We start from the raw sequence: 23,286 nt of genomic DNA, 5'->3' as shown, positions 1-23,286 counted from the left end.
AGGGGGGGGTGGGGGCGGAGGGAGCTACAGGAGGGCGGGGCAGTGGGTGGAGAGCTACAGGAGGGCGGCAGCGAGCTACTGGCGAGCTACTGGCGTATGGAATCGTGCGCAGTGCTACTAGTAAGATATAATCATATGCACCCATATTATTCAGCCATTCAATTAAGGAATTCATCTTCAACTGTGTACTCTATTAGATTCTGTAGGGAGTAAGTGGACATGCACATTTAGCTTATTCTAAATGCTGGCCTTTTCAGTTAGGAAGGAGACCACCTATAAGGATGTGGACAGAGTTTTCCTTTTCCTTCCTCCTTGCTCAAGTCTCTACCAATATTTTACAGAAACCCAAATAGAATTTTTCAACTTTTATTTTAGTTACTTTCAGAGAAATTTTGGTTTATCAGTTGGATCTAGCTTTAAAAAGAAAATAAATTTTCTATTACTTTTTTGTAAAACGATTTAGAAATAGAGACTTTACGTATTATTATTACTTTTTTTATAAAAAATATATTTTACTGATTTTTTACAGAGAGGAAGGGAGAAGGATAGAGAGTTAGAAACATCGATGAGAGAGAAACATTATTGATCAGCTGCCTTCTGCACTCGCCCTACTGGGGATGTGCCCGCAACCAGGGTACATGCCCTTGACCAGAATTGCACCTGGGACCTTTCAGTCCGCAGGCCGATGCTCTATCCACTGATCCAAACCGGTTAGGGCATTATTATTACTTTTTAATCCTTACCCAAGGATATTTTCTCCATTGATTTTTAGAGAGAAGGAAAGTAGATGGGGGGAGGGGGCGTAAGGGCACGTGCCTCCAGTATGAACTGGCAACAGAGGTATGTGCCCTTGCCCTGGAATTGAACCCACAACCCTTTGGTCTAACCACTGAGAAAACTGGCCAGGGCTAGAAACAATAATTTTTCTTTTCCAGCTGGGTTCTGTTTTTAAAAGAGGTGAAAAAAATTTTACCAGGGTAGGGCTCTGCAGTGTAATTTGTCTTTGCAACATTAAATACAACTAAGATTTTAGAAGTTTATTAGTTAATTGAACATCTTAATTATAACTAGGAAACTACCTTTGACTTATTTTCATTCGGATATTTTTGGCCTGTTTCCTTTTCCTTTCTTTGTTCCTATCTTCTCTTTTAAGAACACTTTCCTAGGTACTATGATAGCATTTCTTTAAAATGCTTTTTTCTTCTCTTCTCATTTTGTCTCCTACTTACATGGCTTGTGTGTTCTTGATACATATGTATGCCTAAATAACTTGGGTCATAATTATCTTGGCATTTCTATAATTTTAAATGTAGTTTTATGAATATATTCCTTTGTATTTATTTCTTGAAAGTTTGTTACTGGTTGTCTACCTATTGTTTATGTTGTACTGTATGAACAGTACAATTCTGTTGTACTTTGGTGTTTGGGGGAGTAATTGCAGTATGATGTAGATGTTCTATTAATGTCCTAGAAAATAACAGAGTAAGCAAACAAATAGTTTCAGACACCCCCCCCCCCCAAATAAAGTAGTTAATCTGAGATGTCTTTGAAAAATGTGCTAATGGATGAATCCTATTTGTTTAAAACAATAGGTATGTTAATATTTCGTTAAACTGGATTCCAGTATATTCAGAACATAGTGAGATAAGGTTCACTTTTCTATCAAAAGAAAATGGTTCGCTAAATAATAAAAAGAAGACTTCATGTGAAATATTTAATCTTTATAAGAAAAGAATATTGCTACTACTGTTAATCATAAGTGTAAATATACCCACTTTAGCAAATCCTTATCTGTTCTTTAGAATTGTGGAATATTTGCCAGTATTTTGTTTGCTTTTAGTTTATAATGGACTTTTTTGTTTGTTTTAGTTTATTATTGTTTCGTCTTACATGTTTTTATTTTTAGATATTCTGTAATTTATAGTTATTAATTGGTCTCTTCTCTCTAATAAGAATTATTATTTAAGATTAAAATATTGCATAATTAATTGATATATTATTCTATTAATTTTTTAGTATACTATGTTTAATATTTGATTATTACAGAAAGTGATATTTTGGGGGAAGCATTCTATGTTTCTTCAATTTTACCATAAAATGTATAGTGATCAATGCAGGAGTGTAATGAATCTTTCTCTTACATTTATAAATAAATTCTGTCTGGACTAGCTGAGGCTAATTTACAGACGTTAGTGTTATGTGTACTTATTTACAGCAAGGTTTTACATAGTAGGTGAGCTCAGTGATTTGAGAGAGGAAACTTGTAATAGTTGTAAAGAATGGGAGAGAAAATTTGCTAGGACAAGAATAAAATTACTGCCCATTTGAAAACCATGAATTTAATAACTTTAATACTGGTGCAAGCATGGAAGAGACAGAATTGATTTTGTCTGAGTTGGCATTTACTAAACACATACAACAAAAGGATTATAACTATTTCTCTTTTTTCCGCGTCCAGCGCGGCTAGAGAGTGGTCTGGTTCCTGAGTAGGGGCGGCTGGGGGTTGAGAAAAATGAAAGAAAGAGACAGACACAGAGATAGAAGGAAAAAGCTGGGGCCGGGTGGGACCACTGTCCTCTGATGGATAGACAGTGACCCAGAGCCCATACAGCACGTTTATTTTATACAGCAAAATACCAGGAAGTTTTACTAAAGCCCAAGACAAAGGAGATTATGTGCATTCTTGTGGCTTCTTTGTAATCATCACTTCTGGGTGGGCCCGGATAATCATGTTTGTTCCTGGTACTTGGCTGGATTTAGATAATGAAACCCACCCCCGCGCCTGAGCTGAAAGTCAGGCTGACAACACACCTGCCTCTGGCAAGGTATGTTTCCAGGGCATGGCTCTGCCCAGCACTGCTGTATTCAGATGCCAATCAGCCCAGGGGCCTTTCCCAGGTGCTCTCTACAAAGGATTTTGGGAAATAGTAGTTAAAATGAGAAACCATGGATTCTAAACTGAATAGGGTGGGATGTGAAGATAGGGGTAGGCTGTGGGAAAGGGAGAAAGTGGTCTGGAGATCTCAGTGTGGTTGAGTAACAGGAGTGGTAGGAGTTATCGAGGGAGGGTGTAAGATGGGAGAATAGGATGTCAGAAATAATTTTTCAGAGATGGAGCAGTTTTGAACACAGACAAGCTTCAGTGTATGGCCAGCCACTCAAGTAGATATTTGAAGTGGAGTGAGAAAGTCATTGAACTGAGGCATCAGGGTGAGAGGGATGGGTTCTTCCCTTTGTGTTGAACAAAACACAGACTGGTGGAGTGGAAGGCTCTTGAGGCAGGTGCCAAAGTCTCTAGTTATAGGATGGTATACCTACTTACTGTGAGCCTTGAGGGAACAAGGGATTTTACGAAGGAGCAGAGGAGGAACAGCTGGGAAATAGTAGTGGGGATCAAAGAGGATGCCAAGTCAACATTCTGATCTTAATAAGGTGTGGGAAGATGAGCTGCACTCTAGAGGGCTGTGGAGGCTTTGGGAGTTTCAGGTAGCACATTACAAAGGCTTAGAAGGAAAATAGAAATGAGCAATTGTATTATGTGGGGAAAGGAAACATTAGCTATGAGAGTGAAGATGAAATAATGGGAGGGGAATTTATCTTTCACATTGTCTGGGAAAATAGGAATGTAAGGTGTAATGGATGTAATTCTGGTATGGCTGCAGGGGCATCACAGTTTAGTCTTTTGGGGGAGGCCCATGGTCTGTGATATATGGTCCTTAGAGTGGACAGTAGCAATTGTGAGGAGCAGCCTACTCAGTTGCTGGTGTAGTGTTGGGATAGGAGGTGATAGTTAATAATGCAAAGTGTAGCAAGAAGAATGAACTAATCTTCTATTCCTGCCTTTTTCACTAGGAGGCTCAGGGCCTTGTGGCATCCTGATTTAGCTGATATTTAACAGTGGGAGTTTTTTTGTGGTATTGACTCACATATAGACACATGATTCTAGCTTTGGAGCTTAATGGACAGTGATGGTCTTGACTGAAAGAAAGAATAAAAGGAAGGAAAGTTGTCTGAAAACCCTAGGTGTAGATGCCCAATAGGAGGGGTTGTGCATAAAAGGGATTTGGGAGTTAACCACCATACCGAATGTGTAGATTGAAAAAAGAAGGGCAAAGGATTGAATTCTGGGTAGGACCTAGTAGAAAAGGGGCCAATAAGGTGATTGCATCAGATAAAAATATTTTCATGTGTAAAACATTTTAAAATATTACTAACTTATAAAGTCTTTTATTATATCTCTAAAAATGGGTCCTGATTAGGTTTACCTTTTAAGTATTTTTTCTTTAATGGGAATCATCCTGTATTCTATTATGTGTACTCCTCTTTGCTGAAAGTATACCAAGTATAGTTAAACTTTTTTTGATGACTCAGGATAGTTATTGTAAACTAGAGGCCCAGTGCACGAAATTCGTGTGGGGGCGGGAGGGGGGGGGAGGGTGGTGTCCCTCATCCGGGCCTGCGCCCTCAGGGGATGTCTGACTGCCAGTTTGTGATAGAATTTACCAATAAACTAAGTTTTTCTCAAATTTTAATGTACATTGGAATCTCTTTGATATAAAAAAACTCAATCCTCAAAGTTTGTTTCAGTAGATTTGGGGTTGAGCCTGGGAATCTGCATTGCTATTATTATTTTTAACAAGTATAGTGGTTAGTTCTGATCTAGGTTGTCCAAGAGTTATAGGCACCTCTCACTGACACCGGAGGACAGGACAGCCCCTGAGTCAGTGGTAGAGGGCTGCCCCAATCTCCATCCTTGTCTTTTATATGAGAGACCTTGACTGTGCTGTGAAAAGCCAATTTATTAAAGCAATTAAAGCGTGCATCTTTATTGAAAAAGCAAAGCAAGCAAACCTATACATCTGGCTTATGAAGCTCAGACGGGTTCTCAGGTAATCTGAAGAGCAAGTTGGGTGGGGGTCTGAGGTGTTATATACCCTCTTGTCTGTAGGTCTCAAAATTCCTTTGCTGACCATTTTGGTAGAAATTAATTTTCAATGTCTTCCTCCTTTTTTATACTTTGTTGAGGTCTTCCTAGTAATCATGAGAAACACCTGGCAACTTTATCTTGCCAGATCTTGAGACTGCTGGCTTCTCTGCTTAGGGAGAAAAACTGCCCTTTTTTCCTTTTCCTTTCCCCCCTTTCTGCATTTTCTCATTAAGGAGGTTTTTAAAAACCATTTACTCTGTGTTCTTGGCTGGGAAGATAATGGCTTGTTACTTACAAGCTGGCTGCAGATTGCCCACGCTGTTTGGCCTGTTTTAACTTTCCTGTCTCAGTTTTCCTATCCCCCCTGCCCTGGAATCCTGTAACACAAGGACTATACTTGGAAAACCAAGGATCAACTAGTCAATGAATCCGGATCTTCAGGGATGGGTTGTAACTAACCCACTTTTGTATTTTCAGGCTTGTCATGTAGATGGTGCTAAATGAATGTTCCTAAAATGAATAGAGTTTACTCAGGAAGGCCTTTCAGTAATGTAATGTTTAAGTTGAGACTCAAATTCTTGACAGAACCTTAGGAGAACTTTTAATAAAGGTGTAAGAAATAGCATAAGACAGCATTTCTCAAGTTGTTTCCAAAATACTGCTAGGACATGCTTTGTGGAAAAGGGTTTTTAGTGGTCAAATACTTTTGGAAAGTGCTACTCCAGTGGCCACCAACCTTTTGGACCTCACGGACCACCAGTGGTCCACGGGCCACCGGTTGGCGACCGCTGGATAGACTATAGCCCACAAGTTTGAGAAAGGAAGGCTTGGATTCAGGTAGGTAGTGGCTGTTGAAATGCAAATTAAGTATTAAGTGAGAGACTGTAACTGAAGGATCTGTAGGATCTGGCAACTAATTAAATCTGGCAAAAAGATCTGGACATTTTATTCACAGTTCTAAGTGGTCTGCATACTTTTTGGATACATATTTTGACTTCTAAGATGGAAAACAAGCATATTATATTACTGACAATTAAAAAGATGTACAATAGCCCTAGCCGGTTTTGCTCAGTGAATAGAGAGTCGGCCTGTGGACTGAAGGGTCTGGGGTTTGATTCTTGTCAACGGCACATGCCCGGGTTGCAAGCTCAATCCCTAGTAGGGGGCGTGCAGGAGGCAGCCGATCAGTGATTCTCTCTTATCAATGATGTTTATATCTCTCCCTCTCCCTTCCTCTCTGAAATCAATAAAAATATATATATTTTTAAAAAGATGTATATTTTTTTAAAAAGGAAATAAAAAATTGAGTTTGTTTATTTTGTTAGCATTTTAACTTTTTAGTAGGGTAAAATTTATTCTGGTAAGATTTACCTTCTATCTGGAAAGATTCCATGTAGAAATCATTAACTTAAATTTAAAACAATAATACAAAAGTTTTTCCCGGAAAAAAATTAGATTCTCTTCTTTAAGTAACTGGGGAAATGCAGGACAGGTGGTCAATTCTGACTGATTTAATTTGAGAGTCTTGTTTATCAGAAACTACTTAGTGCTGACAAAGCTAGATACACCTTTGTATTATAACTAGAGGCCCGGTGCATGAAATTTGTGCACTAATAGGGTCCCTAGGCCTGGCCAGTAATCAAGGCTGATCTGTGGGGCAACCAGCAGGGTGGTCGGGGCCTCTGCTCGCACCCGCTTTGGCCTGGCACTGCCTGCTTGCTGGCCCTGCCCCCTGCCACCGCTACCGGTTGCCATCTTTGGGGCAGCCGGCGGGGCAATCGGGACCCCTGCTTGCACCTGCCTTGGCCTGGCGCTGCCTGCTTGCTGGCCCCGCCCCTCGTCGCCACCACCGGTCTCCATCTTTGGGGCTTTGGGGCGACCGGCGGGTGATCGGGGCCCCTGCTCGCACCCGCCTTGGCCTGGCGCCGCCCACTCACCTGTTCCACCATCCCCCACAGTCCCACTCTCATCAGGGCCTATCGGGGCCAGCAGCACCTCCACTGCCACCCGCTGCCAGCGCTGCGTCGCCTACGCCTGCCATTTCTGTGCTGCCCCCTGGTGGTCAGCACATGTCTAACTCCTGGTTGGTCGAACTCCCACCCGTGGGTACAGTTTGCATATTAGCCTTTTATTATTATACTAGAGGCCCCGTGCACGAAAATTCGTGCACTGCGCGGGGGAGGGGGAGGGTCCCTCAGCCCGGCCTGTGCCCTCTCGCAGTCCGGGAGTCCTTGGGGGATGTCCTACTGATGGATTAGGCCCGCTTCCAGTTGGACATCCTTAGTGCTGCCTCGGAGATGGGAGAGGCTCCTGCCACCGCCACTGTGCTGGCCAGCCATGAGCCGGCTTCTGCCTGAGTGGCGCTCCCCCTGTGGAAGCGCACTGACCACCAGGGGGCAGCTCCTGCGTTGAGTGTCTGCCCCCTGGTGGTCTGTGCATGTCATAGCAACTGGTCGTTCCTGGTTGTTCCACTTATAGGGTCAGTTTGCATATTACCCTTTTATTATATAGGACTAAGGGCCCAGTGCTTGAATTCATGCACCTTGAAAGGAACTGTGGGCCGTGAGGCTGTGGTGGGCACAGGGGCAGGTCTCGGCCCATCCTCCACGCCCCCGCCTGGCCGCTCTCATCACGGCCCCCGATCTTCTGTCTGCTGGCAGCCCTGCGCCCGCTGCCCCCACGCACCAATGGCACCGGCCCCACTCACACTTGCTGATGGTATGGAGCGGTTGGGGCTGGCACTGGGCACCGGCAGTGGGTGTGAGCAGCGGCTCTGGCGCTGGCAGCAGGTGCGAGCGCCGGGTGGGACTGCAGCACTCGTGGGAGCAAAGAATTTTCAGTAACCACCAGAGGCTCGCCCCAATGACAGCGACTGGTGCCCCGCCTTGGTCTGGCACTCCTGCTCACCTGCTTCACCATCCCACTGCTATCGATGCCCACCATGTTCTGCACACACACCCTGGTGGTCACCGCATGTCATAGCGACCGGTTGTTCGGTTGTTCCGCCGTTCAGTCTATTTGCATATTAGCCTTTTATTATATAGGATTATAATGCATTCAATTTGGACAGTGACAAAATTCTTTCATACTACATCAAATTATAAAGCAGATATATTTGGCCTTGAGAATCATAGACTTTATGTAAAATAAAAACACTGATTTTATCACTCATACTATAGGGCTTAAAATAATTATCAAGGAAACTTTACTATAAGATTCAAAACATTTTTAGTAAACTAATTTTTATAAAACATTTTGCAGTCCATATTCACTGAGCAGAGGAAAAACTGTAAGTTTGGAGAGTTGGGACTCTGCCACTAAACTTATTTCTTGAAAAAATAAACTAGTACATTTGGATGACAAAAATGAGTATCAGAAAGATAGGTAAAAATAGAGAAATATTTCCGATAAGACTTTAATGTTTCTTCCTTTTTATTGTCTTTTCAGACAAATGACCATGGAAACAATTGAATCTCAACAGGATGGAAGTGTAACAGATTCTGTGACAGAGAGAGAATCTGCAAATATGCAGGCCCAGACTGGTCAAAATTCAATCCCTAATTTAGCTCAGGTAAATTCATTGTAGGCAATAGGCAGACACTGATAAAAGTTAAACTTTATGGAAATGAGAATTATGTTTAGATTCTGTTTTATTCCAATTGATGTTAAGTTTCCCTTGTTTCCTGGTTATCAGCTATCCTTACTGATTTGATGTAGAAGGGAATCTACATGATCGAATTACTTTTGCATTGTAACAGACTCTTTGCAATGCTCCCTCCACCACTTATGCAAAGGAAAAATAAAAACTTCTCCACAATATATAATCCTCAAATTGTTATTATTATTTTTTGTGTGTGTATATATATATATATATATATATATATATATATATATATGCACACACACACAAAAAAATATATATATATATTTATTGATTTCAGAGAGGAAGGAAGAGGGAGAGAGAGAATCATCAATGATGTTAGAGAATCACTGATCAGCTGCCTCCTGCATGCCCCCCACTGGAGATTGAGCCTACAACCCGGGCATATGCCCTTGACTGGAATCGAACCTGGGACCTCTCAGTCCCCAGGCCAATGCTCTATCCACTCAGCCAAACCAGCTAGGGCCTCAAATTATTATTATTTGAGAAGGTTGGTAATTCCAAATTGCTATAGTTTTATACTCTTATTTATAAACTAGGGGCCCAGTGAACGAATTCGTGCACCTTGAAAGGACCTGTGGGTAACGAGGCTGTGGTGGGCATAGGGGTGGGTCTTAGCCCATCCGCTGTGCCTCTGCCCTGGCCCCTCCTGCTGCAGCCCCCGGTCCCCTGTCTGCTGGCATACTGCTCCCATGCGCTGACGGTGCAGAGCGATTGGGGCCGGTGCCAGCAACAGGTGCGAGCGGGGCCGGCACCATCAGTGGGTGCAAGCAGTGGCTCTGGCACCGGCAGTGGGTGTGAGAGGTGGCTGATGGCCCCGATTGCCCCTAAGGAGCAGGGGGAGGTGGAGAAGCCCTGAGGGGCAATCAGGGCCGGCAGCCACCGCTCACACCTGCTGACAGCGCCGAGGGATCAGGGTCGGCGCCAGGAGCCAGCAGCGGGTGCTAGCGGGGCTGGTGCCAGCAGCAGGTGCAAATGCCAGGTGGGATAGCGGCGCGTGGGAGCAAAGAATTTTTAGTAACCACCAGAGGCTCGCCCCAATGACAACGACCGGCGCCCTGCTTTGGTCTGGCACCCCCACTTCACCTGCTGCACCATCCCGCTGTGGCCGATGCCCGCCATGTTCCACGCTCTGCCGCCTGCTGCCAATACCCGCCATGTTCTGTGCGCACCCCCTGGTGGTCAGCACACGTCATAGTGACTGGTTGTTTGGTTGTTCCTCCGTTCTGTCTATTTGCATGTTAGTTTTTTATTATATAGGCTATGTCAGAAGTCTTACCATTTGCCCAGTATATGTTTGGTTTAATCTTTACTTTCTTTTTAAAAAAAGTTAGGTCTTAAACTTTGTTTTCTCGCTTCTAAAATTTATTTTTGAGATACCTATGAAAATATAGATATTTATAATAAAAACAAACTCATGTATTTATTTAGTTAATCGAATATTTATTGAGTACCCCCAGTATCTAGGCACTATTCTAGATGCTTGAGCACATATGGTTCTTGGCCTTAAATATGGTTTAGTGGGATAGACAGGTATTTTTTTTTAAAATATATTTTATTGATTTTTTACAGAGAGGAAGGGAGAGGGATAGAGAGCTAGAAACATCGATGAGAGAGAAACATCGACCAGCTGCCTCCTGCACACCCCCTACTGGGGATGTGCCCGCAACCAATGTACATGCCCTTGACCGGAATCGAACCTGGGACCTTTCAGTCCGCAGACCTACGCTCTATCCACTGAGCCAAACCGGTTTCGGCGACAGGTATTTTTTTTTAAATATTTTTTTATTGATTTCGGAGAGGAAGGGAGAGGGAGAGAGAGACAGAAACATCAATGATGAGAGAGAATCATTGATCGGCTGCCTCCTGCATATCCCCTACTGGGGATTATGCCTGCAACCCAGGCATGTACCCTTGACCGGAATCGAACCCTGGACCCTTCAGTCCACAGGCTGACTCTTTATCCAGTAAGCCAAACCAGGTAGGGCTAGACAGGTATTTAAATGATAGCAAGAAGATGTACAAAACCACTAAAACATACAGAGGAGGGAGAAGCCAGTTGACTAGGAGTGCTTTGCAGAGGAATTGACTTTGAAGCTAGATGTAAAGGGTGTGTAGGAGTTTGCCAGCTAGGTAGGGATAGGGAAGAAAATTCTAGTCCAGGGAAGACTGTGCAGACAGAGAACTGCAGGTACCGAGGCTAGTGTCTGGGCTGGGAATTGGAGCTCGGCGAGGTCAGCAGAAGGTTGTATACATTTGAGAATGTAGAGTATCCTGTATTCTAAATATTCTTGAAATACGTTCCAGTGTTCACTGTGTTTAGAACAGTGTTCACTGTGTTTAGAACACTTAGCAGCTGTGTGGAAGTTGTATTGGAAGTCAGTGAGCCAGCAGGGGGTTATCATTCGGGTGGGGTCATGGTAGTGTGGGGACAGACAGAGCAGCAGTGAGATTGCCACTGTATCTTGAAAGGAGAATATAAGGGGCCAGATGGCTGACTAGATGGCTCAGGGGTCACACCAGGCATTTCCTGGGTTGTCTCAGGCCAGACTGGTTCCCTTGAGTTCTCTTCTGAGACTAGGTGGGCCTCATGCACCCAGCCTGCTAACTCTTTTAAGCTCCTGACACCCACTCACCCCACAGAGGCTTCTCCTCCCAAGTATTTTGTGGAGCTGCATCTCCCTGGCAACATCCTTCTTTGTTACCTTGGAAGACAGGCATGCAGACACCATCGCTATTTAAGGGGAAAAAAATAGCACCCTTTTTCTTACTTAAAAAAATAATAATGCATGTTCATTGAAGAAAATTAAGTAAATATACCAGTATCTGTCCTATATCATAAAGAGGTAATATGCAAATTGACCCTCATGCCCTGGCACAAGATGGCCATCCCCATGTGGTCAAAGATGGCCACCACAAGATGGCTGGCAGGGGAGGGTAGTTGTGGGCGACTGGGCTAGCAGGGGAGGGCAGTTGGAGGCAACCGGGCTAGCACGGGAGGGCAATTGGGGGTGATTGGACCGGCAGGGGAGCAGTTAGACGTCGATCAGGCTGGCAGGCAGAAGCAGTTAGGGGCAATCAGACAGGCAGGCAGGTGAGCGGTTGGGAGCCAGCAGTCCCGGATTGTGAGAGGGATGTCCCAGATTGGAGAGGGTGCAGACTGGGCTGAGGGACACCCCTCCAGTGCACGAATTTCATGCACTGGGCCTCTAGTATATATATAAAAGCCTAAGTGACCATCACAACCGAAACAACTGAACGGATGACCAAACAGGCTGCATGGGGCGACCAGGCAGACAGGGGGGTTAGTGAGGGCCGACCAAACGACTGAGTAGCGGGCTGTGTGGGGCAACCAGGCTGGCAGGGGGGTTAGTGAGGGCCGACCAAATGACTGAGTAGCGGGCTGTGTGGGGCAACCAGGCTGGCAGGGGAGTTAGTGAGGGCTGACCAAACGACTGAGCAGCAGGCTGCATGGGGTGACCAGGCCGGCAGGGGGGTTAGTGAGGGCTGACCAAACGACTGAACAACGGGCTGTGTGGGGCATCCAGGCTGGCAGGGGAGTTAGTGAGGGCCGACCAAACGACTGAGCAGCAGGCTGCGTGGGGCCACCAGGCTGTCAAGGGGGCAGTGAGGGGTGACCAGATTGGCAACAGCGGGCAGTGAGGGGCGGCCAGGCTGGCAGAGGGGGACAATGAGGGGCAACCAGGCTGGCGGGGGTCGGGGGTCAGTTGGCAGTGACCAGGCCAACAAGGGGAACAGTAAGGGATGACCAGGCTGGCGGTGGGGGGAGTTAGAGATGGCCAGGCCAGCAGCAGGGAGGCAGTTGGCAGTGACCAGGCCATTATGGGGGACAGTTAGGGGTGATCAGACAGGCAGGTAGGTGAGCAGTTAGGAGCCAGTGGTCCCAGATTGTGGGAGGGATGTCCGACTGCCGGTTTAGTCGTACATCCCCCGAGGGGTCCCGAATTGGAGAGGGTGCAGGTTGGGCTGATGGCACCCCCCTTCATGCATGAATTTCGTGCACCGGGCCGATAGTCCTATATAAAGAGGTAATATGCAAATTGACCCTCATGCTGTAATGCCATCACAAGATGTCGGCGCGCACAGCGGTTGCGGGGCCAGCGGCCGGTCCGCGTGGCTTCCACTGGGGTTCCTGCAGCCCCGCGGGGGCGCGGGGGTCTCGGTGGCCGCTCTGTGCGGCCTGGAGAGGGGCATCATGGCGGCACTCCAAGGCTTGGGGCTGTCCCGTCGCGCACCAGCCACGTGGGCGGGACTCCGGGACTTGAGGTGGTCCTATGGCGCGGGGGGGGGGGGGGGTGAGGGGTCCCGGGTCTCGCATGATTTCATGCAACGGGTCACTAATATTATTATAAATAAGAAAATAAATGTTCTCCTTAACATTGAGAAATATAGTCATTGTTAGCATTTTGGTGTATATTCTTTAGTCATCTGTGTGTGAATATCATAGAGTGCACATATATTCTTTCATGAATTTGGGATCTTCTAGAGTTTTTATGATTCCTGGGCTGAAATTCTGTACTTCCTTGCCTAAGTGGTAGTCTAAAGCAAAGTTTCCTTCTGCCTCCACGTCCCTCCCTTTAGGAACTGGCTCACTGACCTCCACACAGGCCTTTTTCTTAGTATTCTGGTCCTGCACAGTCAAAACAATAGATCTCCATTGTCTATAGATAATAGTTTGCAATTCTGAGGACCTACAGCCTGGGTGAACCTCAGAAGTTGCTAAAGTGGTCAAATAATATGAAGCCTCCAAAGTAACCTTGGATTTATGAGGTTTTGGAATTGGAGTCCAATTAACAAAAACTAGGTTTTAATAGGTTAGAGAATAAATAAGAGGAAGAGGAAGTAGAAATTGCAAGTATAGATTCCTCAAGAAACTTTTTTTGTGAAATAACAGAGAAAGATGGGTCTGTAAGACAAAGAAGAGATCTGGGGTGTGGGAAAGTTAGGTGTGTTTTGAACAAAATAGAAGGGGGAGATAGAGACTTGTGAAGGCTGCATCACAGAACTAGAAAAAGCCCGTGGTTTACATTTATAGTTCTTAACTTTTTTCAAAATCTCAAATCTATTAACTGTTGATATTCATTAAATCTAGATAGCAAGTTCATGGACTTGCTATATTATACTGTTTTTTAAATATTTAATAAAAAATAAATTATCGCCCTACCTGGTTTGGCTCAGTGGATAGAGCGTCAGACTGCAGACTGAAGGGTCCCAGGTTCAATTCCAGTCAAGGGCACATGCCCGGGTTGCGGGCTCGATCCCCAGTTGGGGGCGTGCAGAAGGCAGCGGATCAATGATTCTTTCTCATCATTGATGTTTCTATCTCTCTCTCTTTCTCTCTCCCTTTCTCTGAAATCAATAAAAATATATTTAAAAATAAATAAATAAAAATAAAGTATGGTTTTTATCTTTCACCTAGTAGGAATGTTAAGAGATTAAGAAATAATCTGTATGTGGGTTCATTGATTATTTTGGTTAAATAAGAGTTATCCTCGCCCTAGGTAATTTGGCTCAGTGGATAGAGTGTCAGCCCGCTGACTGAAGAGTCCCGGGTTCAGTTCTGGTCAAGGGCCATGGTTGAGGCACATGTGGGAAGCAACCAATCAATGTGTCTCTCTCATATCCATGTTTCTCTCTCTGTCTCCCCCTCCCTTCTACTCTCTAAAAATCAATGGAAAATTATCCTCGGGTGAGGATTAACAACAACAACGAAAGAGTTATCCTCGATGTTATGCATAGATCTTGATTTTTTGAAGAATTAGGACACAATTCTCAGCAGTCAAAATTTTCTAAACATGATTACCTACTTAGACTTTTATGATGCCTGAATATGTTCATTTATGACTAGTCTTTGTTATTATTATGCGGTATTATATAATAGAAGGATTAGAAAATCAAACTGAAATTTTTATCAATTCTATAATGTATGCTAAAAGTGATTGACTCTTCTGAATAATTCCAGATGTCATTGTATTTACTTGTCACTTATTTCATTTTATTCAAACTGAAGGACTGTAAATTCTCAGAAATTTTAAATGATATTTAATTTTGTATAAAGAGAAATTTTTAATATTTTCCTTTTTACATGCTCAAGTTATCATTAAATAGTGTGGAAACAAAAGGTGTGATCAAAAGATTTAATCATTTTGATCCTTTGCATCTGGTCATTTACTAGTAATAATAGTGTTGCTGGTGGAAATGGGGTCCTTTCACGGAGTCTCAAGAAAAGCATTTTGGGAGACTCATGCATGGGAAGATGAGATGTAGTGGTAAGGTTTATTAGAATAGAAATAGCCCTCGCTGGTTTGGCTCAGTGGATAGAATGCTGGCCTGCGGATTAAAGAGTCCCGGGTTCGATTTCAGTCAAGGGCACGTACCTTAGTTTCAGGCTCCTCCCCAACCTGGGCTCTGATCAGGGCATGTGCAGGAGGCAACCAATCAATGTGTTTCTCTCACATAGATATTTCTCTCTGTCTTTCCCTCTCTCTTCCACTCTCTCTAAAAATCAATGGAAAAATATCCTGGGGTGAGGATTAAAAAAAAAAAAGAATAGAAATAGAAGGCTGCCCCGGGTTCCCAGGGTCTCATCTCCTTTGGTCCTACTGTCTTCATCAAGCCCAGAGGAAAGGCCAGGGTCCACAAATTCTGTGCCTTTGATTCAGTTCATACCAAAGCTTAGTCCAGTTCAGCCTTCATTCCTCCAGTAGTGTCTAGTGTCGTTTCTATCCTCCCCACCTCCCTGTTGCACTCCAGCTGGAGCTACATTGCCGTTCTCAGGCAGCTGCTAGGCCCACATGACTGCTACTGAGAGAGAACGTGTGAACAAACGCTTGTTACAGGACCATAGAGAGAGCTTGCCTTTGTTAAGATTGGATTGTATTATCTCGGGTTTGGAAAGGACCAGGTGCTCTTGCAAACTATACAATCAATTTCCCAATCCTGCCTGGGCTGATGTTGGGCCCTCTCCCTAACCAATCCCATTTCCTAGGTCTTTTGGTTTTGGGGTTCTCGGTCCCCTATCCAATCTGATCCTTTCCCCAGGCTAGACAGACAGGTCTTTATGGTCGCCATCTTGGCTCCTACTCCATAAGTCTCAGAGTAGAATAACTTCCCCCTGTGCTATCTTGTCTTTTACTGGGCATGTGCCCAGTAGAGGAATTTCCTCTTTATTGTTTTTTCCTGCACACCCCCTCCTACTTCCAGTCCAGCCAGTGGACCAGTTGTACCCTAGGGAGATTGGAAAGCCGGCCCTTCCTTCCCACAGGGGGACGGGAGGGGTGTTAATCCCCTCGGTGGCATAATGCTGTGACCTCCTGAGGTGTCTGAAGCTGTAACTTCCACACTTAATTAGGCTTTATTGTCTGATTTAGCTCCCTAGTTTATTATGCTTAATAGTGTCTGATTCCCTTTGCTTCCTTACTTTATTTATACCTAGTTACCTACACTAACAGTAGTGGTTTTGAGTACCCTGGCCTTTCCAAAGCATTTGCTAGTCAAGTTTACCAAAGCATCTGCTAGTCAAGTTTACTCTGCACATCATCACAAGATCTGGAAACTTGAGCTTGCTCTTGGCTGACAGACCTCTCTTCTACTAACTGATTGTGGTAGGCAGTAGTACTCCAAGGAAAGCTGGAGTTTTCACTTTTTCTGTTTTATAACTTTGCAGCTATAAATGGAGCCTTTGCCTTCTATTTGTATTCAGAAGTAAATAGAAGTCACTGTGATGATAATATGAAAGAGCTGGAATTAGGAGTTGCCATTGTAGGGACCAAAGTTCTGCCACCCAGAAGCTGCTTTTTGGGTTATTGATTTTAAGCTGTTTATTATGAAACTAGAGGCCCGGTGCACGAAATTTGTGCATGGGGGTGTGTGTCCCTCAGCCCAGCCGGCACCCTCTCCAATCTGGACCCCTCGAGGGATGGCCAACTGCCCGTTTAGGCCCGATCCTGGTGGGCAGTTGGACATACCTCTCACAATCCAGGACTGCTGGCTCCGAACCACTCACCTGCCTGCCAGCCTGATCACCCCCTAACCACTCCCCTGTCAGCCTGATGGGTGCCTAACTGCTCCCCTGGCAGCCCGATTGCCCCTAACTGCCCTCCCCTGCTGGCCTGGTCACCCCCAACTGCCCTCCCCTGCAGGCCTGGTCCCTCCCAATTGCCCTCCCCTGCTAGCCATCTTGTGGCAGCCATCTTGTGTCCACATGGGGGCGGCCATCTTTGACCACATGGCGGCAGCCATCTTGTGTGTTGGAGTGATGGTCAATTTGCATATTGCCTCTTTATTATATAGGACAAGACTCAGAAAGAAACTTACACCCTCCCCCCTTTCCTGCCCAAGAAAATTCAGGAAGAGAAACCTGCTTCAGGAAGATCTTAGGATGCTGACTCAGCCTGATTTGAATTAAGTGTGGTAAACTGGACGGCTTTAGGCAAGCACCCGTTAGCTATATACTCTCTATGTTCCATTGTTAGAGAACTAGTAAGGATTTTCTGCCCTGTGTGTTCTGCATTTCCTCAACTGTAAATCACCCATTCTCACTTCTGAAATCTAGTACCCATTCATTCCCCACCTCTTTTCTCCTTTGTCCCAAACATTTATATACCCAAGTTGCCTCACTGTCTTTGGAATTTTTATGTATTGATCATGAATTCCCCATGTGCATGTATTAAACTTTGTGTTTTTTTCCTGTTAATTTAGTTATTGGCTCAGCCAGAAGAACTTAGAAGGTAGGAGGAAAAGTGTTAATTTTTTTTTAGCCCCTACATCATAAATAAACCCTGGGGTGGCAAATAGTTGAGGTTTAATATTATGATAGCTTTTTTTAAAAAAAATATGTTTTTAATTTCAGAAACGAAGAGGGAGAGAGAGATAGAAACATCAATGATGAGATAGATTAATTGATCAGCTGCCTTCTGCATGCCCCTACCTCATGATCAAGCCTGCAACCTGGGCATGTGCCCTGACTGGGAATTGAACCCTGACCTCCTGGTTCATAGGTTGACACTCAACTGCTGAGCAGGACTGTGATGGCTTTCTTTCCTCAGTTTTTTTTTTATGTTGATATACTTTTAATTAAGCTGGTATCTTATTTGTTAAGTATATGTATTGACATATTAAGACTAGATTCCATTTCCCTACCCCTTGGAAAAACTCTTGGTAATAATTTGGAGAGTCTATTTTAAATAACCAAACCAGGAGGAAACCCTTTCCAAAAGCTAAAATGGTGAAAAGCAAAATTACTACATATAAGCAGTTTTAAAACAGTCACACATATTCTCTAGATATAATATAATCTTTAAATGGATAATGGGAGATCAAAATTTCTTTTGTAATGCCCTAGCCAGTTTTGCTCAGTGGATAGAGCGTTGGCTTGCAGACTGAAGGGTCCCTGGTTTGATTTCAGTCAAGGGCACATGCCCCAGGTTGCGGGCTTGATCCCCAGTAGGTGAGGTAATCCACATGGAGCCACTGGAAAAGGTGCACTTTAAAACTACCTTTCTGAAGATTCTTTCTTTATAAATGTTGATTGAGCCTTGGGCCTGAGTGTCTGAAAGCTCAATAACTCTTCTTTGTAAATGACCAGTTCTCAAGCTTTCAGAAAAGATAAGAAGAAGAAAGGAGCAGAATCACATGTCATAGAGTTGGAAGGAGACTCTGAAGATCATCAAGGTCAGCATCATGCTTTGAGAGAATTAGTTCTAATATAAAAGTTAACCTTGGCCCGGCTGTTGTGGCTCAGTGGTTGAGCGTTGACCTATGAACCAGGAGGTCACAGTTAAATTTCCGGTTGGGACACATGCCTGGGTTCCAGGCTCCATCCCTGGTAGGGGGCATGCAGGAGGCAGCTGATAAATGATTCTCTCATCATTGATGTTTCTATCTTTCCTTTTCCCTCTATAAAATCAGTAAAAGTACATTTTTTTAAAAAAGTTAACCTTTTGGAGGACCTGTGTATTTTTGGAAAGTAGGAGACCTTAGGGAGCAGAGAAGACCACCAGGCACTTTTTTAGAGATTATATATACTCTGCTAATCTTTCTTATCCTGTCTGTTGTAAATGCAAACAGGATGTAAAGAAGCACCTCAAAATTAAAGCAGGCCTTGCATTCAGTGGGATTGAAGTAGGAATGATTTAACAAGGGTACATTTTAATGTATGAGTTGTATGTCTTCTATTTCAATCTTGTGGAAAATTGAATAGCACTTTCATTTGTTTTGGTGGTCCTAATTAGAACCAGGAAGGATGTGGATGACTATCAGAAAACAAAACAACATTCTCCCCCCAAAAAAACAACAACACAACCCTATAAACACACACACACACGCACACACAACAAACTCAAGCAACATTTGCTAATGATAATGGGTCAGCAACATCATCCTATCTAATAAAGAGGGAATATGCTAATTGACTATCGCACCCTCACAAAAGATGGCGGTGCCCACAGAGAATAAAGAGGGAATATGCTAATTGACTGCCACGCCCTCAAAGATGGCGGCGCCCACAGCCACAAGATGGCAGTGCCCAGTCCCCTCAGCCCCACCGGGGCGGCAAGCGCATGGCATGGCCAGGCCTGCCCCTAGGCAGGTCTGGCCACTCTGCGTGCCTGCCTCCGGAGTCCCCAACTCCCCTCAGCCCCCCAGCCGCCCAGGACTGGCCCAAGGCACATGCAAGCCTAGGATGGTGGCTGCCCAGCCACACAGGGCCGCCCAAGGTTCAGGTAACCAGGGCTGGCCGAGACTTGTGCTGCCGGCAGTGGCAGCAGCAGAGGTGTGATGGGGGTGTCGCCTTCCCCTGATCGCTGGGTTGCCTCCCGACCCTGAGGGCTCCCGGACTGTGAGAGGGGGCAGGCTGGGCTGAGGGACCCCCCCCTCCAGTGCATAAATTTTCATGCACCAGGCCTCTAGTAATTTGTGTATTAAAGATGGTCTGCATTGTGTTAGATTGATTTGGTATAATTTACTGTTACCTAAGTAGGTCTAGTTTAAACTCAGTGTTTAATTGAATCTTGTTTTTGTAAACTTCAGTTTGCTAATCCCCTTATTTGAGGAATTCTTACTGAAGGAGAAAAATGTTTCTTAAAGATTTTGAAATAAAAATTTACACTTTATTGTTGACTTTCTTTCTGTTCTTTATTTTTATGTATTCCTTCTGCAAGCTCCTTTTTATTGCCCTAATTTTAATTTTTTAAATTACAATGTTGTATTCACTGAGAATTATTTGTAAAAATGAACAAAAGTTGGAAGAAAAAGTAAAACAGTGAATTTTTTCAATAACTGTTAAATCTGCATTATATGTTGTTCCTTATTCAACTAATTTAAGAAAATATATGGCTTTGATCATTCTTGAAGGCAAATCAAGGTTTGAGAGACGTAAGTAAAAGTATTGAGAACTGTTAATATTAGTGACCATTTTGTTCAGATTGGACAAGAATTTATTATACAGCTATGCTCATATGGTGTTCTTTTTCTTTTTTCTTTTTTTTGGAGAGGTAGGGGTTTAATCCTCACTGGATTAAACCCATTGCTTTTCAGAGAGAGTGGAAGGGAGGGAGGAGGGAGGAGGGGGGAGGAGAGAGGAACAGAGAGAAGCATTGATGTGAGAGAGATGCATTAATTAGTTGACTCCTGCACAAGCCCCTACTAGGGTCAGGGATTGAACTTGCACCCAGGTATGTGCCCTTGACTGGGAATCAAACTCGAGAACCTTTGGTGCACAGGCCAACACTCTAACCACTGTGATACTGGCCAGGGCAATATGTTGAAAAATTTGTATTTGATAGCTAATAGATTTCTTTTAAGGTTAGTTTTGGCTTTAGAATGCACTCTATCTTTTCATCTCACTGTATTAAAAGTGATAATATTTTGCTTTGAATAAAATTTGATTTTCAAAGGTAATTTCAACATGTATAAAATAATCAAAGTCAAATTTCAGAAAAATATTTTGTTTCTATACTTAACTAGAGGCCTGGTGCATGAAATTCGTGCACTTGGAGAGGGAGTCCCTCAGCCCAGCCTGCACCCTCATGCAGTCTGGAAGCCCTCCGTCAGTCAGACATCTTTAGTGCTGCCGCGGAGGCGGGAGAGGCTCCCGCCACCGCCACTGCACTCGCCAGCAATGAGCCCGGCTTCTGGCTGAGCAGTACTCCTTCTGTGGGAGCGCACTGACCACCAGGGGGCAGCTCCTGCTTTGAGTGTCTGCTTGTCATAGTGACCAGTTGTTCTGCCGTTCGGTTGATTTGCATATTAGCCTTTTATTATATGGATAATCACAAAACAGTGCATCTGTATTTGTTCTAGTGTTTGAGAGATAGTTAAATGTTTTCTGTCATCTATCCTATATAATAAAGAGGTAATATGCAAATTGACCCTCACACCCTTGCACAAGATGGCCGCCCCCATGTGGTCAAAGATGGCTGCCACAAGATGGCTGGCAGGGGCGGGCGGTTAGGGGTGACCAGGCCGGCAGGGGAGGGCAGTTGGGGGCAACCAGGCCGGCAGGGGAGGGCAGTTGGGGGCGAGATCGGGCCTGCAGGGGAGAGCAGTTAGGGGCAACCAGGCCAGCAGGAGAGGGCAGTTGGGACAATCGGCCAGCTGGGGAGCAGTTAGGCGTCGATCAGGCTGGCAGGCAGAAGCAGTTAGCAATAGGCAGGCAGGCAGGCAGGCAGGCAGGCAGGCGAGCAGTTGGGAGCCAGTAGCCCTTGATTGTGAGAGGGATGTCCGACTGCCGGTTTAGGCCCGATTCCTGTTGGGCCTAAACCGGCAGTCGGACATCCCCCGAGGGGTCCCACATTGGAGAGGACGCAGGCTGGGCTGAGGGACATCCCCCACTCAGTGCACGAATTTTATGCACCAGGCCTCCAGTGTGTGTGTGTGTGTGTGTGTGTGTGTGTGTGTGTATATATATATATATATATATATATATATATATATATATATATGCCTAAGCGAACAAATGACTGGTTGCTATGACGTGCACTGACCACCAGGGAGCAGACGCTTAATGCAGAAGCTGCCTCCTGATGGTCAGTGCGCTCTCACAGCGGGAGCACCGCTCAGCCAGAAGCCGGGCTCATGAGCGCAGCTGCGGCGGTGTGAGCTACTCCCGCCTCTGTGGCAGCGCTACCGAGCAGCAGCAGGTGTAGTGGGGCCAGGATGAGTGGAGCAGCACCTGGCCCTGCTTGGGCTTCTCCCTGGCTGCCTGCCATTTCCTGCACTGCTGCATCCCTCCGGGGATGTCGGATTGCTGGTTTTGGCCAGTTCCCGAGGGGTCCCGGGTTGCAAGAGGGCACAGGCCAGGCTGAGGGACCCCACTGGTGCACGAATCCGTGCACCAGGCCTCTAGTTTATAATGATTTCTTTGAGGTGTGGGTTCTTTTTGTTTGATGTTAACGTTCTTAGTTTTAGTAATGGGTAGTTTGTCAATAGCCATAATGGGAAAATAACTGGGTATAAGTGCAGTTATTCTTTTTATCCTTAGGTTTTTCTCTACTAAAAGTAGGAGAACTGTTGCTTAAGGGGTATAGAGTTTCAGGTTTGCAAGATGAATGTGCTTACTACTGAACTGTAAATTTACTGATGGTAAATTTTATGTTATTTTTTTAAATGTGAGTTTCATGGGATTTTTAAATATATATTTTTATTGATTTCAGAGAGAAAGGGAGGGGGAGAGAGATAGAAACATCAATGATGAGTGAGAATCACGCCCCCTACTGGGGATTGATCCCTCAACCTGGGCATATGCCCTTGACCAGAATTGAACCTGGGACCCTTCAATCCGCAAGCTGATGTTGTATCTACTGAGCCAAGTTGGCTAGGGCTATCTTATGTATTTTTTACTACAATAAAAACAGAACAACAATGAAAGAGTAGACAGGACATTGGGATATGAAAAAGGGCAACATTTTAATAGTTTCTCCTTTGAATAAGATTCAGAGATTATTTATCTTGTCTTATTTTTTGTTACTACAACCTTTGTAAACCTCATACTGTTAAAGGAATTACATTTGGAAAACATGGGCTTTGGGAAATTTTCACTTTATTGATTAATTGTGATGACCTCTTAATAGTGCCTTTCAGAGTTTTCTTAAGCCCTATCAGGGATAAAACTCTAGTTGTTTTCCAAAAAGCCAGGGGAGAGAAAAGCGTGGTTATGGTATTGCATGTATTAAGCAACAATATAAGATGAAGACAATGCAAGTAGAAATAGTTCAGGAAAAATGTTTGCCTTTAAATAGGTATATTCTATGTAGCAGAAGACCTCTTTTTTGCAGACTCAATGAAATATTTTAATGTAATTAAAAATTTAATGTAAAATTAACTTAAATAAAATTAACAATAATAAAAATAACAAAATTGAGCATTTATTGAATACTTTGTATTTTCCAGGCACTTTTCTAAGTGTTTTACATGCATTGACTTTATAGAAAAGGGGAATAGAGGGATCATATCTCAACATGATAAGGACCATATAGGACAAGCCTACAGTGAATATCATACTCAATGGGCAAAAATTAAAACCATTTTCCCTAAGAACAGGAACAAGACAAGGATGTCAGCTTTCACCACTCTTATTCAACATAGTACTGGAAGTCCTAGCCACAGTGATCAGACAAGAAGAAGAAATAAAAGGCATCCAAATTGGAAAGGAGGAAGTAAAACTCTCATTATTTACAGC

General features: G+C 44.2%; 1 protein-coding gene across 8 annotated transcripts in view; it reads left to right on the top strand.

Annotated features, from left to right (window-relative positions):
• CREM (cAMP responsive element modulator) overlaps positions 1-23,286 on the top strand; it is an 88,099-nt gene that overhangs the window by 13,256 nt on the left and 51,557 nt on the right. For all 8 annotated transcript variants that reach the window (XM_079769137.1, XM_079769135.1, XM_079769131.1 and 5 more), the window contains one exon: positions 8,375-8,498. In XM_079769137.1, the coding sequence (XP_079625263.1) occupies positions 8,375-8,498 (124 nt within the window). The remainder of the gene's footprint in view (positions 1-8,374; positions 8,499-23,286) is intronic.

The sequence above is a fragment of the Cnephaeus nilssonii genome (genome assembly GCF_951640355.1).
Source record: "Cnephaeus nilssonii genome assembly, chromosome: 4".
Classification (NCBI taxonomy): Eukaryota; Metazoa; Chordata; class Mammalia; order Chiroptera; family Vespertilionidae; genus Cnephaeus; species Cnephaeus nilssonii.
The sequence above is the reverse complement of the archived record's forward strand: the minus strand, read 5'-3'. Positions and strand labels throughout refer to the sequence as shown.